At 53.0% G+C, this 27,933-nt stretch overlaps 2 protein-coding genes across 4 annotated transcripts in view; both read left to right on the forward strand.

Moving 5' to 3' along the window:
• The window catches only part of ADGRG3 (adhesion G protein-coupled receptor G3), a 24,905-nt gene extending 22,702 nt beyond the window's left edge, over nucleotides 1-2,203 (forward strand). The window contains exon 12 of the mRNA XM_060288376.2: nucleotides 1,380-2,203. Coding sequence (XP_060144359.2) covers nucleotides 1,380-1,492 — 113 coding nt within the window. The 3' untranslated portion in view covers nucleotides 1,493-2,203. The remainder of the gene's footprint in view (nucleotides 1-1,379) is intronic.
• DRC7 (dynein regulatory complex subunit 7) overlaps nucleotides 1-27,407 on the forward strand; it is a 27,936-nt gene extending 529 nt beyond the window's left edge. Inside the window, exons 1-18 of one of the 3 annotated variants that reach the window (XM_060288374.1) lie at nucleotides 6,772-7,158; nucleotides 9,302-9,532; nucleotides 9,949-10,123; nucleotides 11,163-11,288; nucleotides 11,979-12,173; nucleotides 13,898-14,053; nucleotides 14,893-15,111; nucleotides 17,595-17,723; nucleotides 20,374-20,446; nucleotides 21,313-21,441; nucleotides 21,631-21,759; nucleotides 22,768-22,988; nucleotides 23,987-24,202; nucleotides 24,926-25,036; nucleotides 25,124-25,234; nucleotides 26,110-26,304; nucleotides 26,868-27,007; nucleotides 27,101-27,407. In XM_060288374.1, the coding sequence (XP_060144357.1) occupies nucleotides 7,109-7,158; nucleotides 9,302-9,532; nucleotides 9,949-10,123; nucleotides 11,163-11,288; nucleotides 11,979-12,173; nucleotides 13,898-14,053; nucleotides 14,893-15,111; nucleotides 17,595-17,723; nucleotides 20,374-20,446; nucleotides 21,313-21,441; nucleotides 21,631-21,759; nucleotides 22,768-22,988; nucleotides 23,987-24,202; nucleotides 24,926-25,036; nucleotides 25,124-25,234; nucleotides 26,110-26,304; nucleotides 26,868-27,007; nucleotides 27,101-27,194 (2,700 nt within the window). In that variant the 5' untranslated portion in view covers nucleotides 6,772-7,108 and the 3' untranslated portion in view covers nucleotides 27,195-27,407. Of the gene's footprint in view, nucleotides 1-6,771; nucleotides 7,159-9,301; nucleotides 9,533-9,948; nucleotides 10,124-11,162; nucleotides 11,289-11,978; nucleotides 12,174-13,897; nucleotides 14,054-14,892; nucleotides 15,112-17,594; nucleotides 17,724-20,373; nucleotides 20,447-21,312; nucleotides 21,442-21,630; nucleotides 21,760-22,767; nucleotides 22,989-23,986; nucleotides 24,203-24,925; nucleotides 25,037-25,123; nucleotides 25,235-26,109; nucleotides 26,305-26,867; nucleotides 27,008-27,100 lie in introns of those variants that run through there. The other 2 variants (XM_060288375.1, XM_030847962.2) reach the window with 2 other exon arrangements.
• The last annotated feature ends 526 nt before the right edge of the window (nucleotides 27,408-27,933 follow it).

Genomic DNA, 27,933 nt, shown 5'->3' on the forward strand with positions numbered 1-27,933 from the left:
TCTGCTTCAGTCTCTTCCATGTTCTTAGGAGAGTCAAGGATCTGACTGGGCCATCTTGGGTCAGGTGTCCATGTCTGGTCCAATCATCTGTGACCAGGAGGGCGGGATCATGTGATGTGAAGGCCACGTGACACAAACAGAATCTCTAAGGGGCTGTGAAGGCAGGAAGCAAATGGTTAGTGGAGGAAATGCTTGCTACGTCTGCTCCCTGCTCCCGCGGGGTTCTTTCTCTGATACCCAGCAAACGGGCAGGCGCCCAGGGTGCATGTGGGACACGGTTTCCCCGCCCCCACCTGTCCTCTTTGTTCCTCATACCCCTGTTTCATACACGCAACTTAAAGAAGCATCACAGCCTGACTGTGAAGAGAGGAATGACAAGGAGTTACTAGGAACCGAGGGGTCCTAGATCCAGCAGGTGCAAGCCCACAAGAACAGGGCTGGCTCCCAGTGCCTCACAAGACTACATGGCACCATGGTTGGCAGCACTTGGGGACAAGCAGACCGGGGTTCAAATCCCACCTCCACTCACCACCCCAGCAAGTCACTCAGCTCCTCTGATCCAGTCACCTGTACAGCTGGGATAATTCCAGTACTTTTCTCGCCAGATTTCATGATGAATAACTGAGATAATGTGTGTGTGTAATACAGGAGGCCTTCAATATATGGGAACTATGTTAACAACAACAGAAGTCGTTATTATTAGGCCACCAGAGACTGTCCCCAGATGAAGAATTATGAGTCCACCTCTGAAAATTCCCAGGGGTTACGGCTTGGAGAGGGATGCACCTTGAAACTGTGGATTATGTCATTATCCTTTCTGAGGTTACCCATCATAGTTAAGTCTGAACACTTCACCGCACTGAGTTATTTCAACTGAGTGTAACTCAGTATTTCTCTCTTCTTCCCAAACAGAGCCCTCAGCCCACTTTAACTGCCCTTGAACTCTTCTCAATATTTTTTATTGTTGTGTAGGGTTTTAGTTCTACATTTTTTTTTAAAGAAACACAAAGATTTTTACTTTTCTATCAATTTCTGTACTTACTACAATTTTCATACCTCACGTCTTCCCTTTTCTTCTTGCTGAAGCACATCCTGCAATAATCCTCTATAAGAGGGGCAGTGGTAGTTGTCTTGCATGTCTGAAAATTCCTTCATTTCGGTCTTTCTTTTATGAGATAGCTGTGTGTATAGATTTTATTTCGAGGACTCTGGATTTCATTCTCAAGTTATCTATTTGGTTCTTTTTCAGGAGTAGGTTTCATTTTTTGTCTGATTTTTCTATACATTCTTGAACTTTTACAGTGGAGCGATTCCTCCTCTGAGTGGCCGCCAGCCCAGGCCCCACCCCAGGCTCACTGAGGCCCTCTCCTCCCTGACAGGTGTCTTCATCTTCTGCTGGTTTGTTGTTCTCTACTTCCCAAGACAGAGCACCGTGACCTCGTCTTCTGGCACTGCCCGGGCTGACCAGACCCTCACCGTGTCTCATGAATAGCGGGCTGCCATGTGGCCAGGCTGGGGCTGGCCTGCACTCTGGACTCAGCTCTGATTTGCTGAGTGACCTTGGTGGGAGGGAAGAGGTGCTCCCTGCTTCCTTCTGGGCCTCAGCACCCTTCTCTGTACAATAGGACTGGGGAGCAAGGGGATGGGAACCAGGTTGGACCATGTGGCCTCAAAGGTCTTATCCAGATACACCTATGGGTCTGAGAGTTCACAGATCCAGGATGGCAGGAGTCTCAAATCCCTGTAATCCTAAGACCCTGCCGGCACGCCCACCCCCTGCCTTCAGAGCAAAGCGGCCTTCTGGTCTCAGGAAGGGCCTGAGCCCAAATAAGGAAGTCTGTCATTGGCCTCTTGAAGGAGCCCCCAGCCGCTCCCCTCCCTTCCTTCCCCTTGTCACTGCCCTCCCACAACTCCACCCTCTGGCCGGGCACGTGGGGGGCCCTCAGGGCCACCATCCCCTCAGGCACTGGGGCAGTTGTGGACTGGAGGTTTGTTGCCTGGTGGGGGGGGGGGAGTGGGGTTTGGTCCTCGCACCCAGGCTGCCCCTGGTCTCAGCCACTCACCAGGGCCCATCCTCATGGAAGACCCCCTACCGTTCAGGGGGCTGCCAGCCCTCCAAGTGTTGGGGACACCGAATATCAAAGAATGCCACTTACTCAGTAGGTGGGATACGTCAAGCAAGCCCCCGTTCCCCACTCTGGCCTGCCCCTGTCTCGGGTTGAGGGGGCGGGAGGGGACGGGAGGGCGGGGCGGGGCGCTGCACCTCTGAGGCCTGAGGAGCCAGGGCCGGGGGCAGGGGGTGTGGGCTGAGCAGAGACAGGGTGGGCATTTCTTCTGAAGTCTGAGCTCCTATAGAGCAGGCGGGCACTTTGACAGCTTTGCTCGCTCACCGGTTCAGCCCAGCCCCAGCCTAGCACGTTCGGCAGGCCCTGAATAAATATTAGTTGGCCCTCGATGGAGGTGTGAGTTTGGCACCAGCCTGACAGGGCCCTGAGCCAGGGGAGTGCCTCAGGCCAGACCCAGCTGGGTTTGTCACTTCCAGTGGCTGGGCTTGATTTCGAAACCACTGGTTTCCTCAGTAGGAAGCAAAAAAGAGGCAGTGACAGTAGAGACAGAAGTAGGGATACAGAGATAGAGAGATGGAGAGAGAGAGAGAGAGAGAGAAAGAATTAACAGATGAACTGCCACAAAGAAAGAAAACAAAAGGAGAGAGACGGACAGATGCAGAGACACACTGGCCCCCTGGCCTGGCCCAACCAGGAGGGCAGGGCACTGGTATCCGTCCCCGTCCCCTTACAGCCACTGCGCACTTCAGCCCTAACTTACTACTGGGACAGCTCACCCTCCCTCCCCAAACCCCACCCTTCCCAGTGTGCTTTGCAGACGGTCCAGCACCTTCTACAGGTGAGAAGCCTGCCTCTTCCCCCCAGATGCCCTGGACTGGATTCCCCTTCTCCCTCCTCCCACCCAGCAAACAGATGAAAGAAAGGAGGCCCGGGACCCTTGGTTTATGCAAGTCACTGTGTTCCTGGAAGGGAAATCTTAGATTGTGGACATTGCGACAGTTGAGCCACATTATCAGTTTTTGTGGACAGACTTGGTGGGTTTCAGGCTTATCTTCACAAACAGCCGTTTCTCACACTGAAGGTCTCAGCAACCTTACCCCAAAGTCTCAGGGTTACTAACCTGTCCTCAGAAAGAACACTGATCCAGTGTCTGACAGGCCTGGGTTCAAATCCTAGCTCTGCTGCTTAGGGCCTGTGTGACCCTGGGCCTGTCACCGCACCTCTCTGAACCTCAGTTTCACCCTATGTAAGATGGGGCTCATTGAGTCCTTGCCTTGTCCTGAGAGCATTAAGTGAAGTGACAAAAGTAAAGTGCCCAGCACTAAGTCAGCAGGAGTTAGTTTGCTCCCTGAGAACCCCCCTTGGCTTAAAGAAAACCTGGGTGTAAAGCAGATTGTGAGCTTCTGCAACCTGTTTGTAAACTGGGAGGGTATGAAGTTTTAAGCTCCCTTCCGGATTCCTTGTACAGCTCTGCCAAGTGGACCAGCCCTGGGTGGGGAGGATGAAATGGAGGCCGAGAGAGGCCCAGGGACCCACCCAAGACCACCCTGCAAGCTGGGCCAACAGTAGAGCTGGGGTCTCCATGGGTTTAAGAATTATCACCTCATTCCTGACCCCCGAGTCTCAAGGGAAATCCTGGGTGGTGGCTTTTTCTTTCTTCTTCCTTGCTTTCTCATTAAGACGTACTCAGTGGGATGTGCGACCAACAGAACAACAAGCGCCGCATGGGGTGCGTTTCCAGGTGCAGATGCGGAGGGCAGACGGGGAGCGTAGCTAATAGTACGGATGTCCTTTTCTCTGCCTGGCTCTCCACCCCAGGGCCAGGCAGGGGCAGAGGGGCTGGGGTCCCTCATTGCCTGAAGTCACTGCAAAAGTGGCTCCAAGTGCCAAGTGGAGCGCGTGCTCAGGCCAGGGAGGGCTGTGGCAAAAATACATCCCAAGGTCCAGCGTGGATAGACAGGGTTCCCTGCCACTGAATCATCACAAGAGCAGCCTGGGAGGTGGATAGCACCATGGTTATGAGCATGGACTCTGAGGTCAGCCTGCCTGGTCCAGATTCTTTGCCTTGGACCAATTCCCCACTTACTGAATCTGCAAAGCAGGGATGGCAGTAGCTGCCCGACAGGGCTGATGATTAAATGAGATACTGGCTAAGACGGCTGCCCACCTGGCCCAGCGTGAATGTGACTAAGCCAGAGCTTGGCCTTGGCTGACACTTTATCAGGCTCTGGGTTGCAGTGGTCATCTTTGTGCTGCAGGAAGAGTGTCCCCTCACCGTGGTTCCCTGCCTGGTTCTCTCTGTTCTGCCTCAATTTCTTCATTCCTAGTATTTTTTCCATTACAATCTAACAAATAGACAGGAAATAAGAAGACCTATTTGCGCTGTGCTTTCAGAGAGGTAACAATATCAAAAGATAAGAGTTCTTCACAATTTGATCTATGAATACAATGTGATTCCAGTAAACATTCTAAATGATATTTTTAGACTTTCTAAAACTTATTCTAAAATTTATATTAAGGCATATAGTCCTCAAATAGCTAAGTCATCCTTAATGAAAGAGGACATAGAAAGAAGAACTGACCTGCAGATATAAAGATTTTACAAGGCCATAGTGATAAATTCACCATGGAGTCTGTGCAGGGATAGGCATGAAGACCAGTGGAACAGAACAGAGGGCTCAGTGGCAGACTCGTATGCACCTGGGGGATTTAATACACGACAAGAGTGACATCACAAAGAAGGGACGAATGGTCTGATGGTGGTATTGGAAAATTAGCTCATTGTATGGGGAAAAATAAAACAAAATCCTTACTTAACCCCTCCTACAGAGATGGGTTCCAGGCAGAGTAAAGGTCTAAATGGGATGGCAAAATTATAAAGTTAACATAGGAAAATATTTTTGTGACTTAAGTGCAAGGAAGGATTTCTCAAACAAAAATTCATAAGCACAAAACATCAAACCAAAACCTGATAAATTTAATTACATCAAAATTAAGGTTTTCTGTTTAATGAAGGTCACCATGGGAGATGTTAGAAGACATGTGACAGAATGGGGGGAGGTATTTGCAGCATCTGAAACCAGGGATTAACATCTGGAAGTCCTGCAATCCAAACAAGATACTTCCCCAATAAAGAAAAATGGTCTGAGGTTTTAAAAGACAATTTCAGAGGAGGAAACGCCTAAAACTAACACATTAGCACATGAAGACACATTTAAAATCATTAGTAATCAGAGAGAGGCATGTTAAATTACAGCGAGATCTCATTGTACCTCTATGAAACTGGCAAACATAAGGAAGGGAGAGAATATCAGCTGCTGGTGGGGTCAAGGGTACCAGGCTCCCCCGTGCATTGTGGGAGGTGGGGAGCATGTAGGTTTCGCTGCCTGGAGAAAAGTGAGGTGCCGCTGCTGAGCCAACCATCCCGCTCCTGGTTATTTACCCCAGAGAAACATTTACTGGTCTAGAAAGGACTCCACCGATGACATGTGTTGCATTACCTGTGGATAATGGAAGTTGATGGCAAAGTAGGGTGTCCACTGCTGGGAGAGTAGAGAGGTAATTATTGTGTGTCCATGGACACACAGCAACTGGGGTGGATCTTAAACACACAGTTCTTAGTGAAAATGTAAGAAATAGAGATATTAATACAATATCATTAACACAAATGAAAAACACCAGGAGTATGCCAAAGAATGCTCATTTGCGGGGGGGGAGCGCATCAGAATGATGTCTATGTGGGCAGGGAATGGGAGTGGGTAAAGGGGAATAAATCATTTTACAAAGGAAATTAGGTGTTGCATGGGAAAAAAGGGGCAATGAGGCCTGTGCTCCATTCCACCAGCCTAACATATCACATTTGCCTTTTCCTCCTCCCTTCCTGGCCTCATCCCAGGTGAATTCCCCACAGAGGTAATCCCAGGGCGAAATCCAGGACTGATGTCCACATGCCTTCTCTGGGGATTTCCCTTGGTCTAATTTATCCTTCACACTTTATTTTTCATGACTACATAATGTTCCAGCCAGAAGAAAAAATTATTCTTTATTATTGAGAATGAGGTGATTCCTACATTTTCATCAATAACAGCAACTATATAACCTTGTCAGGACACCTGCAGTATTTCTCTGGACTCCGCTGCCCACTACAAGGCAGCATTACAAGTTTTGTGGGCCCTTTCCTTTAAAAACAGAACAGAAAAAATTATATTTTGTGACTGCATTGGTAGAAAGACAATTATAATCCTGGGTGGATTCATAATTATATATTCATTATCAGTCTATTCATTTTTTCTTCGGAATTTAAAATAAATTAAAATTAAGCATTTTCATGGGCCACTAACCTAATGGATAAGTTTTCTCTGTCCCATGAGTTATATACTAAACCAGCAGTCCAGCCTGGACTAGAACCAAGACTCAGGGAGCCTGGCTCTGTCCACTATGACAGGCAGCCATGCCAGGACCCACACTGGTTTCCATATGTTTTGAAGAAGGCCACATTGACCATGCATGGAGCAGAAGCCGTGGTGTCCTGGTAAATGTTTAACAACTACCTGATGAGAGAAAAAGCCCTAGTCTGTAGCATTTGCCAATTTCTGTGGTGTAAATAATCTCATGGCCAATTTTAAGCTATCAATATGACATCACTGAAGGAAAAAGATTCAGAGTAGCTCACACTTACATAATATTTTCGTTGTAAAGATACAATAGGCATAAATGACCTCAAGAGCTTAGATAATAATGAAATGCAGTAAAATAATTAGGAAGTGATGAGTTTTGAGTATTTACCTTTGTTTTTAATATAATCTATTAACTTATACGTTTTTATAATTTAAATTTTAATAATGGTTGTGTTTGTCAATGGGCTCACAAACATTCCTGAAGTTTAAAAAATCAGCTCTTGCAAGCTGGCACAAGCTGGCTCCAGCCCACCACTGGCTGAGGGACATGCCACAGTGGGTCTTCTGGACCCAGACCTGAGTAGTGTCAAAAGACTACATTTCCCAGAAGCCTCCTCTCCCAGGACCGGCCGTCAGCCTTGAAAGATGTTACCACGGAGACGAGCTAACAGAGTGTACAGGCTGTCCTCAGAGGGGTGAGATGGGAGCAGGGGTCTGGGGTGGCTGGACCCTGCCTGGCAGCCTGGCAGGGGGAGGGCGTGGGTGTGGGTGGTAAGGGGGCTGCTTCTATCTGGGGGACTTTCAGCCGCAAACTTTCTGGGGAAATTTTCAGCGTGCGTGAGGGGAGGGGCGGGGCGGAGGAGGAGGTTCCGGCTGGGGAGGGGGATCCAGGGAAGGGCTTGTGGATGGGGAAAACCTCTGGGCAGAGTTGGGGCAACTGTAAAGCAGGACTGCCTTCCCCAAACTACGCTGTAGCTGATGAGGCAGCCTGGTTTAAGGAATAAATATTGCAGGTTCTGGCCCAGCTCCACCTCTGATGATGGTGTTCTGTGACCTTGGGCTCAGGGCCCATCTTAGTGGCTGTCCCCCTCTGCACACTGACACCTTGGCCTTCTCCCCTTATGTGTCTTTCCTTACCCTGCCTCCAATAAACATCCCTTCTAGAACTTTCCCATCTCTTTAGGCCCTTAAGTGCATGGGTTTCAGAGCCAGAAATATACAGGTTCAAACCCCAGGTCTGCTACTTGCTCTGTGACCTTAGGCAGAGCACTTAACCTCTCTAGGCCTCGATTTTCTCCTCTGCAAAGTGGGTATTATAATTATATCTGCCTCATAGGGTCTGTAATGGAAAAACTCAGTTCAGTCTCCCACCTTCTGTGTTTCTCCTTTACTACTCACCCAGAACCCTTCACTTTTGACACTTCTGGTCACCGAATGTGTAGGTTTTTCCCCCACCAAGCAATTCCCCACGACACTAGCTGGGTGTCCTACAACTGAGCTCAATTCTGATACTGCCTACTTGGAGATAGCGTCAGATCCCCCAGGTTAAGGGCTTAGTCCCACAAGCCTCTTCCCACCCCATTTCAGATGCCAATGGCAAGTAGTCGGTCCCCAGGTTACCCACAACTTCTGTCCGGCTTGGCTACCATTTGGGGGTTCCCATGACTCCCTCCTTGGGTTCTGTTAGTTTGCTAGAGAGGCACACAGAGCTCAGGGGAACAATTACATTTACCAGTTTATTAAAGGACATGGTAGAGGATACAAATGGACAGGTAAATGAAGTGATACGCAGGGAGAGGTCTGGGAAGGTCCTGAGAGCGGGAGCTTCTGTCCCTGTGGAGTTGGGATGTGTCATCCTCCCAGGACGTCACCTTCCCAACCTGGAAACTCTCTGAACCCCCTACTATTGGGATTCTATGGAGGCTTCCTCATGTAGGCTTGGTCAATTATTAATTCCATTTCCACTCTTCTCTCCTCTCTGAAGGATGGGGGAGGGGCTGAAAATTCCAAGCTTCTAATCACGGCTTGGTCTTTCTGGTGACATATCCCCATCCAGGAGCCATCCAGGGGCTCACCCAGAGTTGCCGCAATAGGAAAAAAGACGCGTCTGGTGTTCTTATCACTTCGGAAATTACAAGGGGACTGGATCTTTGGTCCACCATAGTGAGGCTGGGCTCTGAAAAGGGCTTCCCTAGGGCACACAAGCACATATGGTATTTCAGTGTGTCCCACCACACAGAGGTCCCCCACCCTGAGAGCTGACACAGGGCTTGGCCAGGAGAGTGAGGCTGTGTCACTCCCACCTGCCCCTTGTCCAGGTGCCTTAATGGCAGCCCCATTTTTGCCCTCTCTGTGTTCCAAGTTGGTGATGTTACCTCTTTTTTTTTTCTCTTCCTTACTATTATGAATAATTTTCTTTAAATTTAAACTTACTGGACTTCATAAATATATTTAATAGGAAACTTCATAATACTACAGTTATCCATACAGCATTAACATCACCTGCCAGAAAGAGAAGGTCACTGGCAGAATAAATATACAGAAAACAAAGCAAGGTTAGTAAGCCTGAGCTACCCGCTCCTGCGCTGACAATAGCTCTCAGTCTGTGACCTGCGCTGTCGGATTTAAAGGGCAATTTGCAAATGTCAGAAATGTGTTACAGGTGTGCTAGCACCACGTGGAGACTTTCTCCTTGATGGAAAGGAAGTTTAGGAGGGACTCGCCTCCTCCCTTCGTGATCTGAACCACCTAAAACCTCCGCCCAGGGACACAGGTGATGTTGGTGGCTCCTTCCTGGTCTGAAGTCGGCCACTCAGAGTGCATTTATTCCTCCTACAGAGACCTCATCTCTAGACAGTCGGAGACACAGCAGATGGAGGTCCTGAAGGAGAAAGTGGAGGAGGAAGAGGAGGCCGAGCGGGCCGAGCAGGCCGAGAGGGCTGAGAGGGCCAAGAAAATGATGAGGCCGATGGAGGTGCGGAAGGAGGACACCACCAGGACGCAGGAGATGCTCAGAGACCTGGAGAGGAAGCTGTCGGAGATTGAGGTCTCCATCCCGGAGAAGCCCTCGTGAGTGCCGGGGGTGGGGAAGGTGGGGGCTTTGGCCCAGCAGCCCCAGTGAGAGTCAGACCAGGGCCAGGCAGCAGGAGAGCCGGGCAGAATGGTGGTACCTGGGCTGGGAGGCAGGACCAGGACCTAGAAGGAGGTGGTTAGGAGTGAGGGCTGTGCTCTCAGGCTGCCTGGTCCAAGTCCCCACTCTGCCCCTCCCTAGCTGTGTGATCCTGGGCAAGTCACTCAAACTCTCTGTGCCTCATTTCCCTCATCTGTTTAAAAGGGCAGCTGATAAGAATGATACTTCCCTCCTAGGTAGTGGTGAGGATTTAATGAGGACAGGATAGAGCAAAGGCAGCTAAGGTGGATGGAGGGCTCCCTGTGTGCCAGGCCCAGCCTCACGCACACTGATGCCACCCCTCTTATGGACACAGGACTTTTACCAAGGATGCTATTGACACCTCCAAGCTGCCCCTTTCCTACCAAAGCAACACGCCCAAGGAGGAACACCTGCTGCAGGTGGCAGACAACTTCTCCCGCCAGTACAGCCATTTGTGCCCGGACCGCGTGCCCCTCTTCTTGTACCCAGTGAACGAGTGCAACGTGCCTGTAAGACTGGGCAGGGCCAGGGGCTGGAGAGCAGAGGGTGGAGGGAGGTGGGCCAGGCACAGACCTCTCGTGGGTCAAAGCTTATATTTCAGGGGCAGCATAAACTCAAATGTCCACAGGCCCCAGCAGGCCTGCTGTGAGTCAGCCCTGGGGGCCTGTGGTGGCTTGGAGCCGGCACACCCCGCCTAAGGGGCAGCCAGACACGCAGTGCGGTCTCCGGCCCCCGAGGCCAGCCCTATGCAGGGAAAAGCTGAGAAATAAGACAAAATGGGCCAGGACCCAAGCGCTGGCCTCCTTCCTTCCCGCCCTGTGACCCAGGGCACATCCCTGAGTCTTTCTGGGCCTCAGTTTCCCCACCTGTAGATGGCATGGCAGGGGATGAATCCAAGCGTTGCAAAGCAGCAGCCCATAGGCTGACAGGGACTCACAGACTGTTTTATCTGGCCCACCTGGTGATTTTTCACCCTGGTATTAGCTGCCAGCATTTGAAACTCAGCCATTCCCGTCCAGATCCCTAGTCCCCTCTTCTCTGGATCTGGTAACCCCAGGCCTGCATCTGCCCTGCTGCCGTCAGTGGGGTCTGCACCGGGGCTGCCCCTTAGGTGGGGCCTTCCTCAAATTCACAGGGCGACCCCAGAGGCCTGGCCCCCAGCCCCAGGGTGGTCAAGACAGACCCAGCTCTGCTACTGACTGTGAACCTGAGCAAGTCAGCTCACCTCGCAGAGCCTCGGCTTCCTCATCGGTCAGCGGGACCTGCCTCACAGGGCTGTTGGGGGATCGGGGAGGTGGTGCAGGTCTGGCGGCACCGAGTGGGGCGGTGGTGATCACATCACTGCACCCCGGACAGCATGGGGTTATTCTAGATCTGGGGAGAAGGGCCTTGAGAGATCCCTTCCTCCCACTCCCAAGGCACCGAGGAGGAGCCTGAGGCCAGAGAGCCGTCGCCTCCCTACCCCGAGGCCCCCAGCCTCCTGGGAGCACCATGGTCTCCTCCCGGGTGGAGCGCTCCCCCCAGGACCTGTGGTCTCTCGCTTTGCAGAAGTTCGTGAGCACGACCATCCGGCCCACACTGATGCCTTACCCTGAGCTCTACAACTGGGACACCTGCGCCCAGTTTGTCTCAGACTTCCTGTCCGCGGTGCCCTTGCCCGACCCCCTCAAGCCGGTAAGCACCACCTGGGGCTGCCATGAGGCCTGAGATGGGAAGCCAGGCGGGTCGGGAGAAGGAGGCTTGGCCAGCCTCAGGACACAGCCCATGAGTCTGTCTGGGCAGAGAGAGCCGCTTGCCTGAGGTCACACAGCCAGCCTGGTCCCCGGGCTCCCACCTCTTGGGCTGCTTTGCCTCTTTCTGCCTTCAGAGTCTTCCTTTCAGGACTTCGGGAGGTGGGGAAGGTGAGAGAGGGGAGGGCCTGCTGCCCATGGTCCAAGGTCACATCTCTGGGCTTCTGACCAGCTCAATCTCATTAAGAATGGAGGGAGGGAGATGAGGATACGTACACAGTGGAGAGCTGAGAAACAGAGAGAAGAGAAGGATGGAGGTAAAAGGTGAGGGTAACTCTGGAATAAAACCAATGACCAATCAGAGAGCAACAGACCAGAAGCTTCTACATCCCAGACGGTCTTTCCCATCAGGAAGTCCATGGCCCCTTGCAATTCTAGGCAAACCTGGAGTGCACTTTATGGACACGGGATCTGTGGTTTTCACCCCATTCTTAGCAGGCTCCCTAACCCGACAAAGGGGAGGAGCCCTGGTGGGGCCCAGCCGGCCCCCTGGCCCCGGCGCCCAGCCCTTGCTGAGCAGGGAGGGCGGGTGGGGGCAACCGGGTGGCTATGCTGACCAGCTGGCTGTGCCCAGCCCTCCTACCTGTACTCCTCGACCACGGTGCTCAAGTACCAGGAGGGCAACTGCTTTGACTTCAGCATGCTGCTCTGCTCCATGCTCCTCGGCGCCGGCTACGATGCCTACTGCGTCTACGGCTATGGCTCGCAGGACCTGTGCCACATGGACCTGACTCGGGAGGTGTGCCCACTCACCGTGAAGCCCAAGGAGGTACGGCCGGGCTTATGCTGCCCTCAGCATCGCGCGAGACACGCCACCCTTAAAGCCACCTGTCCCTGCTGCTTCCGCCCCTGCCCCAGCTCCATCGCCAGGCAGCCCTTCAGGAGTTCATATTTCAAACCACTGATGGTTTCTCCATCTTTGGCATCTTAATACTCACAGCCCATTTCTCCAAACTGGCTGCTCCTCTCCCCTTGTTGTAACTCAGTTTCGGCTACTGTGTTCCCCGCATTTGTGAATGCCCTATGGCTGATACCTTAAGCCAAATTCTTCCAAATTTATCCTATGCATTTGATAAAAATCCATCCAGCCATTTTCATATAAGGAAAATGCAGACAAACAGACAGACGTTTACTTCTTTTTATTTCCCCCCCCAGGTAAAAAGGACCTCTTAACAGTACAGAATTCACCAGCCCTCCAGCAGCTGGTGGTTGTGTTTTTATATTAGTTGACTGAGAGCACCGTAATGACCCGAGGCTGCTGTGAACACAACACTCTTAAGTGAATTTAACTGTGGGAATCATAAAAGCATCTCTTTGCATTTGGAAAATAGCCATACTACTGGCAGGAAATGCTTTTCATGAACTGGATTGATTCCAGGACTCTGTGATCGGGGTCAAGCCCCAGCGGGTGTCTGCAGCTCAGGGCAGAGGATCCAGGGGCCTGGAGCATCCGGCGTGATGCACATGCACCTGTGTTACACCTGTGTGAGCACCTGGGGCCCCCGGGGCTGCAGTCTGGCGGAGAAGGAGGGGGAGGTACCAGGTGAGAGCCCTGCCTGCTCTCTCAGGGCCACCTCCCCAAGAAGGATGGAATAAAAAAGCTCCATCACTGCTTTTGGCTCCAAAGGCCTGAGAACTCACATACGGGCCTCTTAGCCCAAATTTTAATTATGAAAATGATATCAATAGCTAATGGATGCTGAGAGCGTTCCAGTCTATAAACAACTCACATGTCCATTGACTTGGTTGCTCCTCTCAATAGCGCTGCGTGGTAGGAATTATCACTTCTCTTTTACAGATGAGTGTGTCGAGATGAAACAATTTTTGTGACCAAAGTCACGTAGCTGGTAACTGGGGACCTGGGAGCTAAGGCCCAGTCTGTCTGACTCTAAACCATGGAGATTCACTATTTCTTCCTCATAATAGGCCCCCTCATGCAGCCTCTGTGGTGTCCTTTCCTGGACATTTTTCTCGCCACCTAGCACACATTTGTGTACACGTGCGCACTCATGCGCGCACACACACACACACACACACACAAACGCACACACACGAAGGCTTTGTTCTCTTTCCTAGCCCAGTAAACTCTCACTTCAAGTCAACATATGAAATCCTGCAGTGACAAAATCTGGAAAATCTGACTCCGGGCAATTTGTCCCACTTTCTAGATCAGATCCAGATCGAGCTAGTCTAGGCCGTGGGAAATGAAGAGGGGAAATCGCATTTCCTGAGCTCCTGCCCGGATGGGCAGCTCAGACGGACATTTTCCTGTCTTTACTTGTCAGAATAACTCTGGGGAAAATGTTCTCATTATTCTCAGTGACTTTTACAGAAGAGCCTGTGGGTAGGGAAGTGGGAGGACTGGCCCATGGTCACAGGTCTGGAGCTGAGGCTCTTTCTACGTTCAGGGTCAGAAAGCCAGCAGGCTCCGGGAGCAGCTGTGCAGGCGGGCCACTAAGGGCTGCTGACCCTTTTTCTCTTGTTGGATGACAGATGGTCAAGGAGGAGGAAAAGGCACCACCTAAGAAGTACGCCGTCAAACCGCCCAGGGACCTGACAAGCAGGTTTGAGCGGGAGCAGGAGATAAAAAGGCAGGAGGGAGTCAAGGCCGAGGAGGAGAAGCGGCTGAAGCAGGGGGAGCACCTCGCGGTGGGTCCGCCATCCTCAGCCCTCAACCCTTGAACTCAGCTCCAGAGGGGGGGTTGCTGGGAATGGGGAAACAGACACGGATCACGAAGGGATGTGTTTATGGGCCCCCAGGTCCAAATCCCCTCCTCCAACCTTCCACCACCCCCCACCTCTGCCCGGCCTTGTGGGAATCCCCAGTGTAGTCAGCCAGCTTCTGGTGACAGAGTTCTAACATCAGACAGCTCTGCGGCCTGAAGCAACTCATTTTATGCTGTGCAGTTCTGGTGTCCTTGTTCAGACTCTCACTGAAGATTTACCTACATACACTCTACATCCATTCTCCCATCCTTCCTTCCATCCATCCATCCTCCAATCTCTCCTTCTAGCCACCCACACTCTCATCATCCCTCTCACCTATTTTTCCTCCCTCCCTTCTTTCCTTTCCTTCCATATAGTATTTACTGAGGGTCTACTCTAGTCCGGGCCCTGGGGATGCAATAATGAACGTGGCACAGTGACCCTTTGCCCAGAGGGATGCAGACAATGAAGCCACATGGTGTCCCTCTATCTTTCTTTGGATGAAATCTCACCCAGAATCACAACATGGAAAGACAGTAAATCCCAGATACCCTAGAGCTCTAAAAGGTCAAGTTTGTAAACCACAGGTCAAGTCAGATCCTCCAATTTATTGATAAGAAGATGGGTTCAGAGGTGGGATGATGTCCTTAAGGCCACAAAGCCAGCCAACAGCGCAGTGTGGATCAGCATTCAGTTCTCTCGCCAGTTCCCCAGCCCCAGGGGGCCCCTGATGGCCCCCTTCCCATCCATCTGGCTCATGGTCACCCACCTTTTCCATGCAGGAGCAGGAGAGTGCAAAGACCGACCCCCTGCATGGCCTGCGGGTACACTCCTGGGTCCTGGTGTTGTCGGGGAAACGCGAGGTGCCCGAGAGCTTTTTCATTGACCCGTTCACTGCACGCAGCTACAGCACCCAAGACGACCACTTCCTGGGAATAGAGAGCCTCTGGAACCACAAGAACTACTGGGTCAACATGCAGGACTGTTGGAACTGCTGCAAGGTGCTGGGCGGGGCCTGGGCGGGTATGGCTGGCACAGTGGGTGAAGGCAGGTGTGACCTGTGGGGAGATCTGGCCACCAGGCCAGGAGAGCTTTGGACTTTCCCTGTAGCTGAGTGCCCAGGGCCCACTCCTTTGCCCATACATAATCGTTTCAATATGATTATTGTCGCTCTTTTGGTTTGTATATTCTTATAAAATGTGGATTGTTAGTTCATCTGATTTTTTTAAAATGTTGTATTGAAGTGCAATACACATGCAGGAAAGTGCACTCATCCTACACGTCCAGCTCAATGAATTTCCATACATACATACGTATAAAAAACTCAGTGCCATTTACAGAAGTTGAAAATACGTGCACACAGTTGGAGGGAGGTTGTAACTGGATACCAGGGGACTTTCTGGGGTCTGGACAATGTTCTGTTTCTTGATCCGGGGGCAGGGAACCTGGGTGCACCCAATTTATGGAAATTCATTGAGCTGTATGCAAATAAAAAGAGAGACAGGCTCCAGGCACCAAGTCCTGTGCTCTTTTGTTATTTCCAAGGTCTTCCATTTACAACCAGGCCAGTTTCCCAAAGGTAGGTCCTGGGCCCCTCGCCCCCTATACCGAAGTGAACATCTCCAAGGGACTGCTGTCGCCCCCGTGTGGGAGGCGGGCAGATTTGATACACATTCAGATGCACCTGCCTTCAGCAAAGGAGACACAGCCAGCCCCCAGCCTCCCTGAGCCCCTGAGTCCAGGGTGGCTCAGTCCTCAACGACCTCACAGGGTTGTGGAAAATAACATTCGGTAGGTGCTTAGAATAATCCCATGCTGTTCAGTAAAGGTTAGCTAGCGTTACTGTCATTTTAGAGAAAGAACGTCTTCCTCACCACACAGATGGGGCAGAGCCCAGACCACCTCCGCCAGAGCCCAAGCTCATAGCCGCCACGGTGGTCAGAGCCCTCTGAGGGATAACAGTCCTTCGCAGGCCGCTGCAGTCCTCCTTTGGCCCTCTTCTGGGTGGAAGTTCCTTCAGCCTCCCCCCAGCACACCCTGTACCAGTGCCAGGTGGAGGAAATTTATATCAGGGATAATAGAAGTAATGAGATGAAGATGGAAGGGTGGCCTGGTGGGAAAGTGAGGCCAGAGGGGCAGTACTGCATCACCAAGTGAGGGCACGAAGAAAGAGACCGTGACACTGGCTGTCACTTTTACTGCCCCATGAGCACAGGAGTGGTTGCTTTGTTCCTTCAAAGAACCTTGATATTTTTTCTTCCTAATTTATTTTTTGGCCACGCCACGTGGCATGTGGGATCTTAGTTCCCTGACCACGTATTGAAACCGCGCCCCCATCATTGGAAGCGCGGAGTCTTAATCACTGGACCGCCAGGGAAGTCCCCTTCAAAGAACCCTGAAATGGCCTTGGAGTGAGGTACCACTCAGAGACTGGGATGTCGTAGTTGTCCCTTCGTTTATGCTTTTCCTATAGAGATAGAACTTTAAGATAAAGCAGCAAAACATCTAACTACCGCTTACTACTTACAAAAGTGACAGAATGGGGAATTCCCTGGCTGTCCAGTGGTTGGGACTCCGAGCTTTCATTACTGAGGACCCGGGTTCAATCCCTGGTCGGGGAACTAAGATCCCACAAGCCCCACGGTGCAGCCAAAAAAAAAAAGTGACAGAATGGAGGACATGATTTTAAGAAATTCAAACGTCTGTGTAATTTGATTCCTCTCCACGAAGCCTGGACTATTGGCTCTTAAATCTACAAGCAGTTCTTTCCCTCACTACCCTCCCCCATCGTGTACCCCTCCCACCTCCCAGCAGAGCCCTCCAGGACTCAGGACAGTGAGGACTATAGCATTAGGACTGGTGTCAGCGGAGCTTCATGTTGAAACCATTGTGGGCAGCTTCCATCTTGGAGTTGGGAGCGGGGGCACACCACCCCGGGGAGGTAGACGGGGACATGGTGCTCCCCACCTGCTGGGAGTTATTTGGCAGGTGAGCCCAGGCTCAGGTGGGCTGGACTGAAAATAGGTGAAGGACCCACACCAGGGGAGAGAAATTCGCACTTCCCTCTTCTGCGTGCATGTCTAGTTCCCTTCCTGCTGGCACGGGGTGAGAAAGATGAACCTGCCATTTCCCTGCCTGTACAATCTCTCTGGCTTGCGTTTGCTCTAAACACTGCCCAGGTGCCGCTCTCCCCCGACAATGTAGACTGACCTCCACATCCAGGCCATCCCAGGCCAGAGAGTTTCCAAGTCTCTCACAGAGACCAACACAGGAAGGGAGTCCCAGCCCCCCTGGGGCCTCGGTCTCCCTGCGGGGATGAGGAGGGCAGGTGTGGACGCTCAGAGGCGGCCTGGAGCCACATTCTGCCCCCCTGAGACCCAGCCTGGTGCCTTCTCCCCCTGGGCGTGGCTGTTCCCTGCCCCCCATGGAGCAGGAGGGGGCGTGGCGACTGTGGAGGGCTCTCAGCGATCCCCTCCTCCACCAGGACCTGGTCTTTGACCTGGGAGACCCTGTGAGGTGGGAGTACCTGCTCTTGGAGACTGACAAGCCTCTCCTGTCCCTGACTGAGGAGGAGGACGACGGGATGAACGATGACGATGATGTGGAAAATCTGGTGAGCCTCTGAGGGCTGGAGGCCGGGGAGTGGAGGGGACTCGACAACCTGTCTTGCTTCGGGCCAGCCTGACACATGTCCCCGCCACGTGTATGGGTATGGCGTGGGGGGCAGTCCACATAGACCAATTATAGATTCCTCAAAGCAGAAGGGCCTGGGCCATGCCCTCGTTTTACAGGTGGGCAGACTGAGGCCCAGACAGGTCCAGTGACCTGCCCAGGACCCCCCAGTGGTGCAGGGGAGGGCTGGGACTTGCATTCAGGGGTTGCCCTGCGCCTAGCGAACATGCCCCTTGGAGGAGGGCGATAAGACCCTCTCCACAAGCCAGGGGAGCCCCAGGGCCAGCCTCACATCCAGGCCTTTCCTGCGTGGTCACCATGATCCTCCACACACACTTCCAGGCCTTTCTTGTCCATCCAGTCAGCCCTTCTGACGGGCATTGGCCTTGTCATCTCTGATCTCCTAGTCAGGGGCCGTCAGGCAGGTCTGCATGAGGCCCTGTGCGTGGAAGTCAGGAGTCCAGAGGCCTTCACTATTGGCTCTGACATCTTGGGCAAACTTCCTAAATGTTGGAAGCTTCAGTTTCAGCGTCTGCATGTGAAATGGGGGAGTGGGGTTGGTTACATTCATGGTAGTAATAAGTGATGTATTCATTTGCTAGAATTGCCAAAACAAAGCACCACAGACTGGGTGGCTTAAGCAATAGGAATTTATTTTCTCACAGCCCTGGAGACTGGAAGTCAAGGTGTCGGCAGGGTTGGTTTCTCCCTGGCTTGTAGAGGGTGCCTTCTCCCTGGGTCCTCAGCCTCTTCCCTCTGTGCGTGTCTATGTTTTAATCTCCTCTTCTTATAAGGACACCAGTCGTATTGGATTAGGGCCCAACCTAATGACCTTAGTTTAACTTAATTACCTCTTTAAAGATCCTATCTCTAGGGACTTCCCTGGTGGTGCAGTGGTTAAGAATCCACCTGCCAATGCAGGGGACACGGGTTTGAGACCTGGTCCGGGAAGATCCCACATGCCGCGGAGCAACTAAGCCCGTGTGCCACAACTGCTGAAGCCCGCGCACCTAGAGCCTGTGCTCCACAACAAGAGAGGCCACTGCAATGAGAAGCCTGTGCACCACAGCGAAGAGTAGCCCCTGCTCGCCGCAACAGCCCGCACGCAGCAATGCTGCCAAAAATAAATGTTTATTAAAAAAAATAGAAAAAAAAAGATCCTATCTCCAAATATAGTCACATTCTGGGGTGCTGGGTGTTAGGACATGTGAATTTTGAGGGGACACAATTCAGCCCATAGGTAACACGCATATGCCCCTTTCTCAGTGCCAGTAGGTGCTTAACTTAAATTAACTTGTCTAAGTCTTCACAACTACCTGGCGAGGTGGGTACTAGTATTATCATGTCCCATTTTACTGATAGGAAGACTTACACACAGAGGGGTGAAGTAACGTACCCAACGTTACACAGGCAGTAAGTGACAGAACTAGGATTTGAACCTGGGATTTGACAGTCTGGGTTCTCAAAAGTGGTTCTGTTCTACCTCCTGGGACTGGTTGAGGACAAAGTGAGACCACTGGTGTGATGTGCTTGGCATAGCTGTGTAGACCCACCTGCACGTGGTGTTGAGTGTTGCCAGCGTCCTCATGTCTGGAGACCAGAGAGCCTCCTCCCCTGTGCAGTAAATCCTGGGGCACTGGCGCCCCCTGCTGGCCTCAAAATGTGAACAGATTAGCTGAGCAGGTGTCAGAGGTCTGAGCAATTTGGTGGGGAGAAAAGTTTTAAATTGAGAAAATCTTATCCAAGTTTCTGTGGTTACCTAACCTGAGGACCATTTGTCTAGACCAGGCCTTATTTGCCAGATGGGGAAACTAGGCTCAAAAAGAAAAATAATAAGGGCAGCCAGGCAGTGTCCCAAACCCTTAGGTACATTTATCAGTCAATCCTCCCAGGGGGTTCAGTTTACAGTTAGAAAACTGAGGCTTAGGGGTCCTGGGCAAGTCCCTTAACTGCTTTGAGTCTCAGTTTGTTTGTTTGTTTGTTTGTTTAATTTAATTAATTAATTTATTTGTGGCTGTGTTGGGTCTTCGTTTCTGTGCGAGGGCTTTCTCTAGTTGCGGCAAGTGGGGGCCACTCTTCATCGCGGTGCGCGGGCCTCTCACTATCGCGGCCTCTCTTGTTGCGGAGCACAGGCTCCAGACACGCAGGCTCAGTAGTTGTGGCTAATGGGCCCAGTTGCTCCGCGGCATGTGTGATCCTCCCAGACTAGGGCTCGAACCCGCGTCCCCTGCACTGGCAGGCAGACTCTCAACCACAGCGCCACCAGGGAAGCCCGAGCCTCAGTTTTAATGAAGGGCCTGTGGCTTTCCTCGTGCCTCTGTTGACAGAGGGAAGGTAGGGCATGCAGGGCAGGGTGTTGCTGTCCTCGCCGGGCACCAGGTGGGTACAGGGAGGAGCTGACTCCTCCTCTCTCCCCCCTGTCTCGGGTCAAGCCAGGTCAGAACTGCTCGAGACCTCTGGGCTCCCCTGGGGGAGCTGACGAGCCACCCCAGCTTGGCCCTGGGGGATGAGGCAGAGGCTCTGACCGTAACTTCGGGTCCACGGCCCAGCCCTGATCAGAACCACCACCCCACCCCCACTTCTCCCAACAGGGCAAGGAGGATGAGGATAAGAGCTTCGACATGCCGTGCTCGTGGGTGGAGCAGATTGAGATCTCCCCAGAAGGTATTGCACTTTCACTCGTTTCCGGGCTTCTGGGGACGTCTGTGGCAACAACTAGACAGGGGGATACCAGCAGAGGCTGCCTTGGTCCCTCATTTCCACCCCCATGGCCTGCTTTCTGCTGCAACCTCTTCATTTTTTCCTTCTCAACATACGCACTCAGCTCTGCAGCCTGGGGCCTGACCCCAGTCTGGCATACAGGACAGGGCTCAGTTAACCCAGCCGGGATGATGGAGTGTGGCCGGTGATGGAGGACCGAGGACCAGGACACAGCTGTTCCCATCCCTCACCCCACTCTGCCAGGAGGAGACTGTGCACAGTACCCAGAGGGCACAGGGGGTCTCAGGACCAAAAAGGGGCAGGCAGGGAAAGCAGGGGGACAGGCACGCTTGTGCCCCATGCCAACCTCTGCTGGCTGCTGAGGTTCCCGTGGGGGAGTGCCTAGACCCATGGGGAGGGCCCAGGCCATCCCAACAGGGTAGGAAGGGCTAAAGAGGGTGTCATGGGAACCCAGGGGGTTGGAGGCTGGGGTGGGGGGCAGAAAGGGTTTCTGGGAGGAGAGGTCATGGGAACTAAGTTTTAAGGGATCAGAATAAGTCAGCCCAGTAAGGGCAGGAGGGGATGGTGTTTCCAGCCAAGGCCTGGCAGTGAGAGTGTGGTGTGGTCAGGCTCAAGCTGAGATCTCGTCCAGGGCAGGAGCCACCCCTGGTGACTCTTCCTGTGCCTCCATGGAGCAGGTTTGAGGGCTGGAGGAGCCTTGCAGACAGCACAGTGCACAGAGGCTGACGAGTGGCTGGGGGGCTGGGGGAGCTGGCCCTCCCTTCCCCTGATCTGGGGAGGAAGGACCCCAACCCACTCTGTGTCTGCAGCGTTCGAGACCCGCTGCCCAAATGGGAAGAAGGTGATACAGTACAAGAGGGCAAGGCTGGAGAAGTGGGCCCCGTACCTCAACAACAACGGCCTTGTGTGCCGCCTCACCACCTACGAGGACTTGCAGTGTAAGGGGGCAGCCCTGGCTGCGGGGAGCAGGAGAGCTGGGTCCCCCAACACGCCACGTGACCTCGGTCATGTCACTGCCCCTCTCTTGGTGTGAGTGTGGGCCCTGCTGGCCTCCGTGTGCTGGGAGCGGTGGCATGGAGGCTGAGGGAGCTGGCCTGGCTGCTTCAAGCACGCATTGGGGCCTACAGGTACCAAGATTTTGGAGATAAAGGAGTGGTTCCAGAACCGGAAGGATATGCTGGAGCTGAAGCACATAAACAAGGTCACGGGCCTGAACATCGACTACTTCAAGCCGGGCCACCCCCAGGCTCTGCGTGGTGCGTAGACCCCACTGCTAGGCCAGCTAGGTGCCCAGGTTGGGGGCCTCACGTGCTCCTTAGAGCAGCCTCCCTGCAGCTGGCATGTAGTGGGAGGAACCAGCATCCACGTATTGACAGGGTTCTTGGGCGGCAAGCAACAGAAAGGGCCTCTTCCTCCCTAGGCAAAGCAGACACATGGGAGGTAAGGGGAAACACAGAAAATCCGAGGAAACGTTGACAGGTTTCTTCCAGGAAAGGCAAAGCAGGGCCGCAGCCTATGCTGTGGCTGGGATCGGGCATCCAGTGGGGGCCACATTTACAGGGGTTAGGATGCTGAGCAAGAAAACCAACAAGTGTCCCCACAAGACTGATGCAGAGGGCAGAAGTATGGAGGTGCAGACACGGCCACGAGCCCAGGAGGCTGGGAAGGGAGGGAAGAACACGTCCTGGGAATTCACAACCTGATCCAAGAATTCACAAAGGAAAAACATAGGGTCAATATACATCTAAAAACATGACCAACCTTGCTTGGTGGTTGAAATTTTAAAAAAAGAAAGAAAGAAAGAGAGAGAGAGGGAGGGAGGGAGGGAGGGAGAGAGAGAGAGAGAAAGAAACTAAATCAATAAGGGACCATCTTACAACCCTTATGTTGGCAAAGATGAAAAAAAATGGTCCTACCAGGTGTGAGCAAGTGAATCCCTGTCACTGCTGGTATGACAGCAAACTGGCGCAACTTTTCTGGAGAGCAGTTGGGCAAAACAATCAATAATAGCTTTAAAATATGTAGGCTTTTTGACCAGCAGTTCTACTGCTCAGCAAATAGCAGTCAAGGACAAAAAATGCAAACTGCAGACGTTCATCATGGTGTTGATCATAGCAAAAAAGTTGGAAGCAGCCTGAATACCCAGCACTAGGGCACTGGTTACGTACTAACGCTCCTCCCTGGGGCCAGGGGCCGGGTTATCAAGCCAGGGGCCAGAGCTCCTAGTGCTCAGCCAGCCCTCTCCGCGGCCCCTCCCCCGGCAGCGCACTCATACAGGTCCATGCAACCCGAGATGGACCGCGTCATGGAGTTTTATGAAACGGCCCGCGTGGACGGCCTGATCAAACGGGAGGAGACGCCCAGGACAATGACGGAGTACTACCAAGGGCGGCCCGACCTCCTCTCCTACCGCCATGTCAATTTCGGGCCCCGGATCAAGAAGTTGTCTCTGAACAGTGCAGAGTCAAACCCCCGGCCCGTGGTGGTGAGCACTCGCTGGTACTGGGGACAGGGTGCCCGCCCCCTCTGGTGGGCCAAGATTACCCCTGGAGGCGAACAGCCCTGACTCCCTCCAGGGAAACTTCTTTACTGAGCGACCTTTCCAGTTTTACCAAACACACAGTCTCAGGTCTGTCCGATGCCAGATGGTGCCCTCAGCCGCTGGGCCAGGGAGGTATTATTTCCTTACTGTTATAAAAAATACACACTTGTGGGCTTCCCTGGTGGCGCAGTGGTTGAGGGTCCGCCTGGCGATGCAGGGGACACGGGTTCGTGCCCCGGTCCGGGAGGATCCCACATGCCGCGGAGCGGCTGGGCCCGTGAGTCATGGCCGCTGAGCCTGCGCGTCCAGAGCCTGTGCTCCGCAACGGGAAAGGCCACAACAGTGAGAGGCCCGCGTACCGCAAAAAAAAAAAAACACACTCGTGACTAAACATGTAGAAAACATGTAAAAATGTAAAAAGTAAAAATATCTCAGAATGCCAATTCTCAGATATTACCACATATTAATAGGTTTGGTTTTGAGAATCTTTTCTAACTTAAGATTTGTGTGTGTGTGTGTGTGTGTGTGTGTGTGTATAGGTAGAATTCCTGTATCACCCTCTTAACATTAAAATGTGAGATTTTTTTCTCCATATCATTACAAATTATTTGCAACCTATGTTTAATGTCTGAATAGCAAAGAAGCTCTTTCTAGCAGTAAGGGATGTCTAGCTGTAGAGCAGGCTGCCTGCAAAGGTGGTGAGCTCCCCATCTTGTGGAGGGAGCTAGAGAAGAAATCCAGCACCATCCAGGGCTGGAGTGGCCAGACACCGAGAACCCCTGGGGCCTTGAGATCCATTGTTTAGCTGGGAGGGGCTGTTCCACATGACCCCCCAAATGACCCCAGACCCCAGCATCCCTGAGTGTCCTTTGCTGCTGTCGTCAGCTCAGGCACAGAAATCCCTTCCCACCTCCCATCCTACGCATGTTCTGGCCTGCCAGAAAATCACAGAGCGATTCTCCCGCAACCCTGCGAAGCCTGCAGATGAAGACGTGGCAGAGCGCGTGTTTCTGTTGCTGGATGAGCGCATCCAGCTGCGCTATCACTGCCGCGAGGACCACCTCACGGCCTCCAAGCGTGAGTTCTTGTGGCGCACGGAGGGGGACAGCAAGGGCAACAAGATCATCATGACGCCTGACATGTGTCTCAGCTTTGAGGTACGCCTGGGGGCCGTGGCGGGCAGGGGCAGGTGGGGGTGAGGTGAGGAGAGTGCCCTGGGGCCCTCTGTCCTGTCCCAGCAACTTGGGAGAACTGGGATAGAAAGTCCTGGTTCCCAGCCTGGAAATTCATCTCTGCCCCTTGGGAACATCAAGAGCTCCCATGTGGGATACTTCTCTTTGAGCGCCTCTGAAAATCTTCCTCTTTTCCACCAAGAAAGACAACCCAGCTGGCCTCCACTACTCATTGTCCCTGCCCCCTAGTCCTGGGCGAGAGCAGATCCTGGGACCAAGGCTGTAGTAGATCTCACCACCTCCACGGGGCTGGTTTTCCTGGTTCAGATTCTCACTCTCCTGACACATTCCTTAGCCCCTCTGAGTCTCCAGTCCCTCTTTTATTATTAGCTGTGTTTTTATAGATGAAGAAACAGGCCCAGGGAGGGCAATTCCCTGGCAGTCCCAGTGGTTAGGATGCTGCGCTTCCACTGTTGGGGGTACAGATTCGATCCCTGGTCGGGGAACTAAGATCCTTCATGCCACGGCACAAAAAAAGAAAAGAAAAGAAAAGAAAGAAACAGGCCCAGAGAGGTTAAGCAACTTCCTTGAGGTTGCACAGCTAGAAAAATGGCAGGGGAAGATTTGAACCCAGGAGGTCTGGCTCCAGAATCTGCCTACAACCCCAGCCATTGCTGCTTCTCCGTGTCACTGTGGTGGTTGTTCCAGGTGGAGCCCATGGAGCACACCAAGAAGCTTCTCTACCAGTACGAGGCCATGATGAAGCTGAAGAACGAGGAGAAGTTGGCCAGGCATCAGGCTTGGGAGTCAGAGCTGGAGGTCGGGTCCCAAGGGAGAGTGGGCAGATGGGAGGTGGCAGGGGTGGGGGTGTGTCTTCACCACGCCCGCCCCCACTTCCCAATTCAGGTGCTGGAGATCCTGAAGCTTCGGGAGGAAGAGGAGGCGGCGCATGTGCTGACCATCTCCATCTACGACACCAAGCGCAACGAGAAGAGCAAGGAGTATCGGGAGGCCATGGTGAGCCTTGCTCCCTGGCCCTGGCTTTCCCTGACCCCTCCCCCAGCCACACTCCCTGGCCTCCAGGGTGCTGATGATCAGGGATTCTTTCGGAAAGCCCTTTATAGGGGATGAAGTTATCGACACCATGGTGGTCGTCCTTGCTGCTGAGCTGACCATTTCCATGCGTCACCCCAGAGAGCACTCAGGATGCACGCCAAGTCTCCCCCACTTCCAGGGGCTGTGGCCAAGCCAAGACCTCTACTGCACGAGGAAAGAATGAAATTTGTGTGCCCACCTCCACCTGGGGCTCCCCTGGAGGTCGCGGCCTGGCCCAGTAGCTCTCACAGCTGACTCTGGCCTCAGGCCTGAGTTATCCGACCCTGCGCGTAGGGCGTTCACGTTACCGCCTCAGGTTGCAAGACCCAGCTTGGTTTTCGAGGCCAGCTTCTAAATCCCCTTCACTAACCAATTGGTTGAGGTTGGCGAGATAGGACAGGGCATCAGATGTCTGGTTCTCAGACTCCCAGGGCTGGGCATCGGCCCCCACATCTCCAACTTCACTGGCCCCTGGCTGCCAACACAGGACATAGATAAGGCCCCAGGGTGGAAGAGAAAAAGGGACTCACCAGCAGTTTTTGATTTAACATCATTAACAACCACTCTTTATTACCACTTACTGAGCAAGCATCTGCTGAGTGCTGGGTATGTTCTGGGGCTCAAGTAGAGACACGTGAATTAACGTGAGACACGAGAGTTGGCTGTTACCAATAATCGCGGCTACAAGAGACAGCACAGGCCCCTCGGAGGCCTCAAGCACTTCTGGGTTTGAGGCCTGGTTTTGTGCGGTCACATGTTGATGAAGATGACCCCCCCCTCCGGCCCCCTCTCCACAGGAGCGCATGATGCTCGAGGAGCACCTGTGGCAGGCGGAGGCCCAGCTGGACTACCTGGCCCCGTTTCTGGCACAGCTCCCACCGGGAGAGAAGCTGACACGCTGGCAGGCCGTGCGCCTCAAGGATGAGTGCCTCAGTGACTTCAAGCAGCGGCTCATCGACAAGGCCAACCTCATCCAGGCCCGGTTTGAAAAGGTGCTGCCAGGGCCCTGGCAGGGGAGGGGACCTCAGCGTCCTCAACCAGAAAACGGGCCCAGGGCTGTTTGCTCACCATCTCAGACTTGTGAGGGACTAATCGGGGCAGGGGGAGGATGTCAGTGCTTGGGGTGTCCAGATGACCGAGTTGTCCTTCCTCACACTTGTTCATTGGGTGGAAGGGTGGATGGATGGAGCCTTATAACAGCTCCTAGTCCTTGACCCATTTCTGTTGGTCAGGTACACACCACACAGTTCCCATGCATTCTCTTAACTTAAGCTTCAAAGAGCTCTGTGGTGGGGGGGTGGGTTTTGCAGACAACAAATTGGAAACTCTGAAAATGTACCTTGACCAGAGTCACATGACTCTCAGTCTTGACCCCTGCTCTAACCTCGTGGACATGATATCCCTCTAAACAAGACCCCAGTGGCTCCAGGCCTGTGCTTCTCTGGCTCCTGTCAGTAGGGGTAGCGGGTCCGACCCTTGTAGGGATTTCAGCCTGCAGCCTGGCTAAGAGTCAGTCGTCATCAGCCCTCCTGCTCTCTCTTCCCTGTGCCCACAGGAGACCCAGGAGCTGCAAAAGCAGCAGCAGTGGTATCAGGAGAACCAGGTGACCCTGACGCCCGAGGATGAAGACTTGTACCTGAGTTACTGCTCTCAGGCCATGTTCCGCATCCGCATCCTGGAGCAGCGGCTCAATCGGTGAGGAGACGGAGGAGCTGAGAGGACCCACTAGGAGCCTTGAGCACTAGCTTTGTAAGCCTTTACCACCTCTCATTCCTCCCCTGATTTCAGACACAAGGAGCTGGCCCCACTGAAGTACCTGGCTCTGGAGGAAAAGCTCTACAAGGACCCACGCCTGGTGGAGTTACTGAAAGTCTTTGTTTGATGCTTCTCAGTCCCCACACCTGTGGTCCTTTGCCCCTCCTGAGACCTCAGTGAAGCTGCCAGAGAAAGAAACCTCCCCCAAAGCCTGGCCCACGTGCTCCCTATGCCCAGCTAATGACCATCCACTTGGGCACCTGGCCTCGCTGCTGCACCACCTCCCTGCAGCCATCTGTTCCTGCTTCTCCTGATTTTCCTGTAAATAAACACTTGCAATTTGCCATTTGTACCTCATGGTTCACGGGCCCCAGCACCAGCCTTTTTCTCCTTCCCTTCTTTATCTATGGCCTGGGACCACCTTTACAAGGCTTATTTAATACAGCAATGCCATCCCCATTTCACAGATGGCTAATTAGTGGCTGATAAGAAGAGGCGCTGGGATCCAGTCCCTTGCAGTGTAGCGTCAAGACCCCAAGTTCTGGGGCACACACCTTGGGCTTGCCATTCCCACTCTGTGAGCTGGGCCACCCTAGCCATGGTGGTGATGGTGATGGTGGTGGTGGTGGTGGTGGTGGTGGTGGTGGTGGTGGTGGTGGGTATGCGATGACCCTCATTTTGCAGACAAGAAACTGAAAGCTCTGAAAATACACCTTGTCCAGAGTATGTGTCTAAGTCTTAACCCCAGCTCTGACCTCATGGGCATGATATCCCTCTAAACATGGTTCCAGTGGCTCCCTCCCAAGACATTTTTGTGACCCCTGCCTCTGTTCCTCTGACTTCCGTGGGTAGCGGCCCCAATTCAC

The sequence above is a fragment of the Globicephala melas genome, chromosome 19 (genome assembly GCF_963455315.2).
Source record: "Globicephala melas chromosome 19, mGloMel1.2, whole genome shotgun sequence".
Taxonomy (NCBI): Eukaryota; Metazoa; Chordata; class Mammalia; order Artiodactyla; family Delphinidae; genus Globicephala; species Globicephala melas.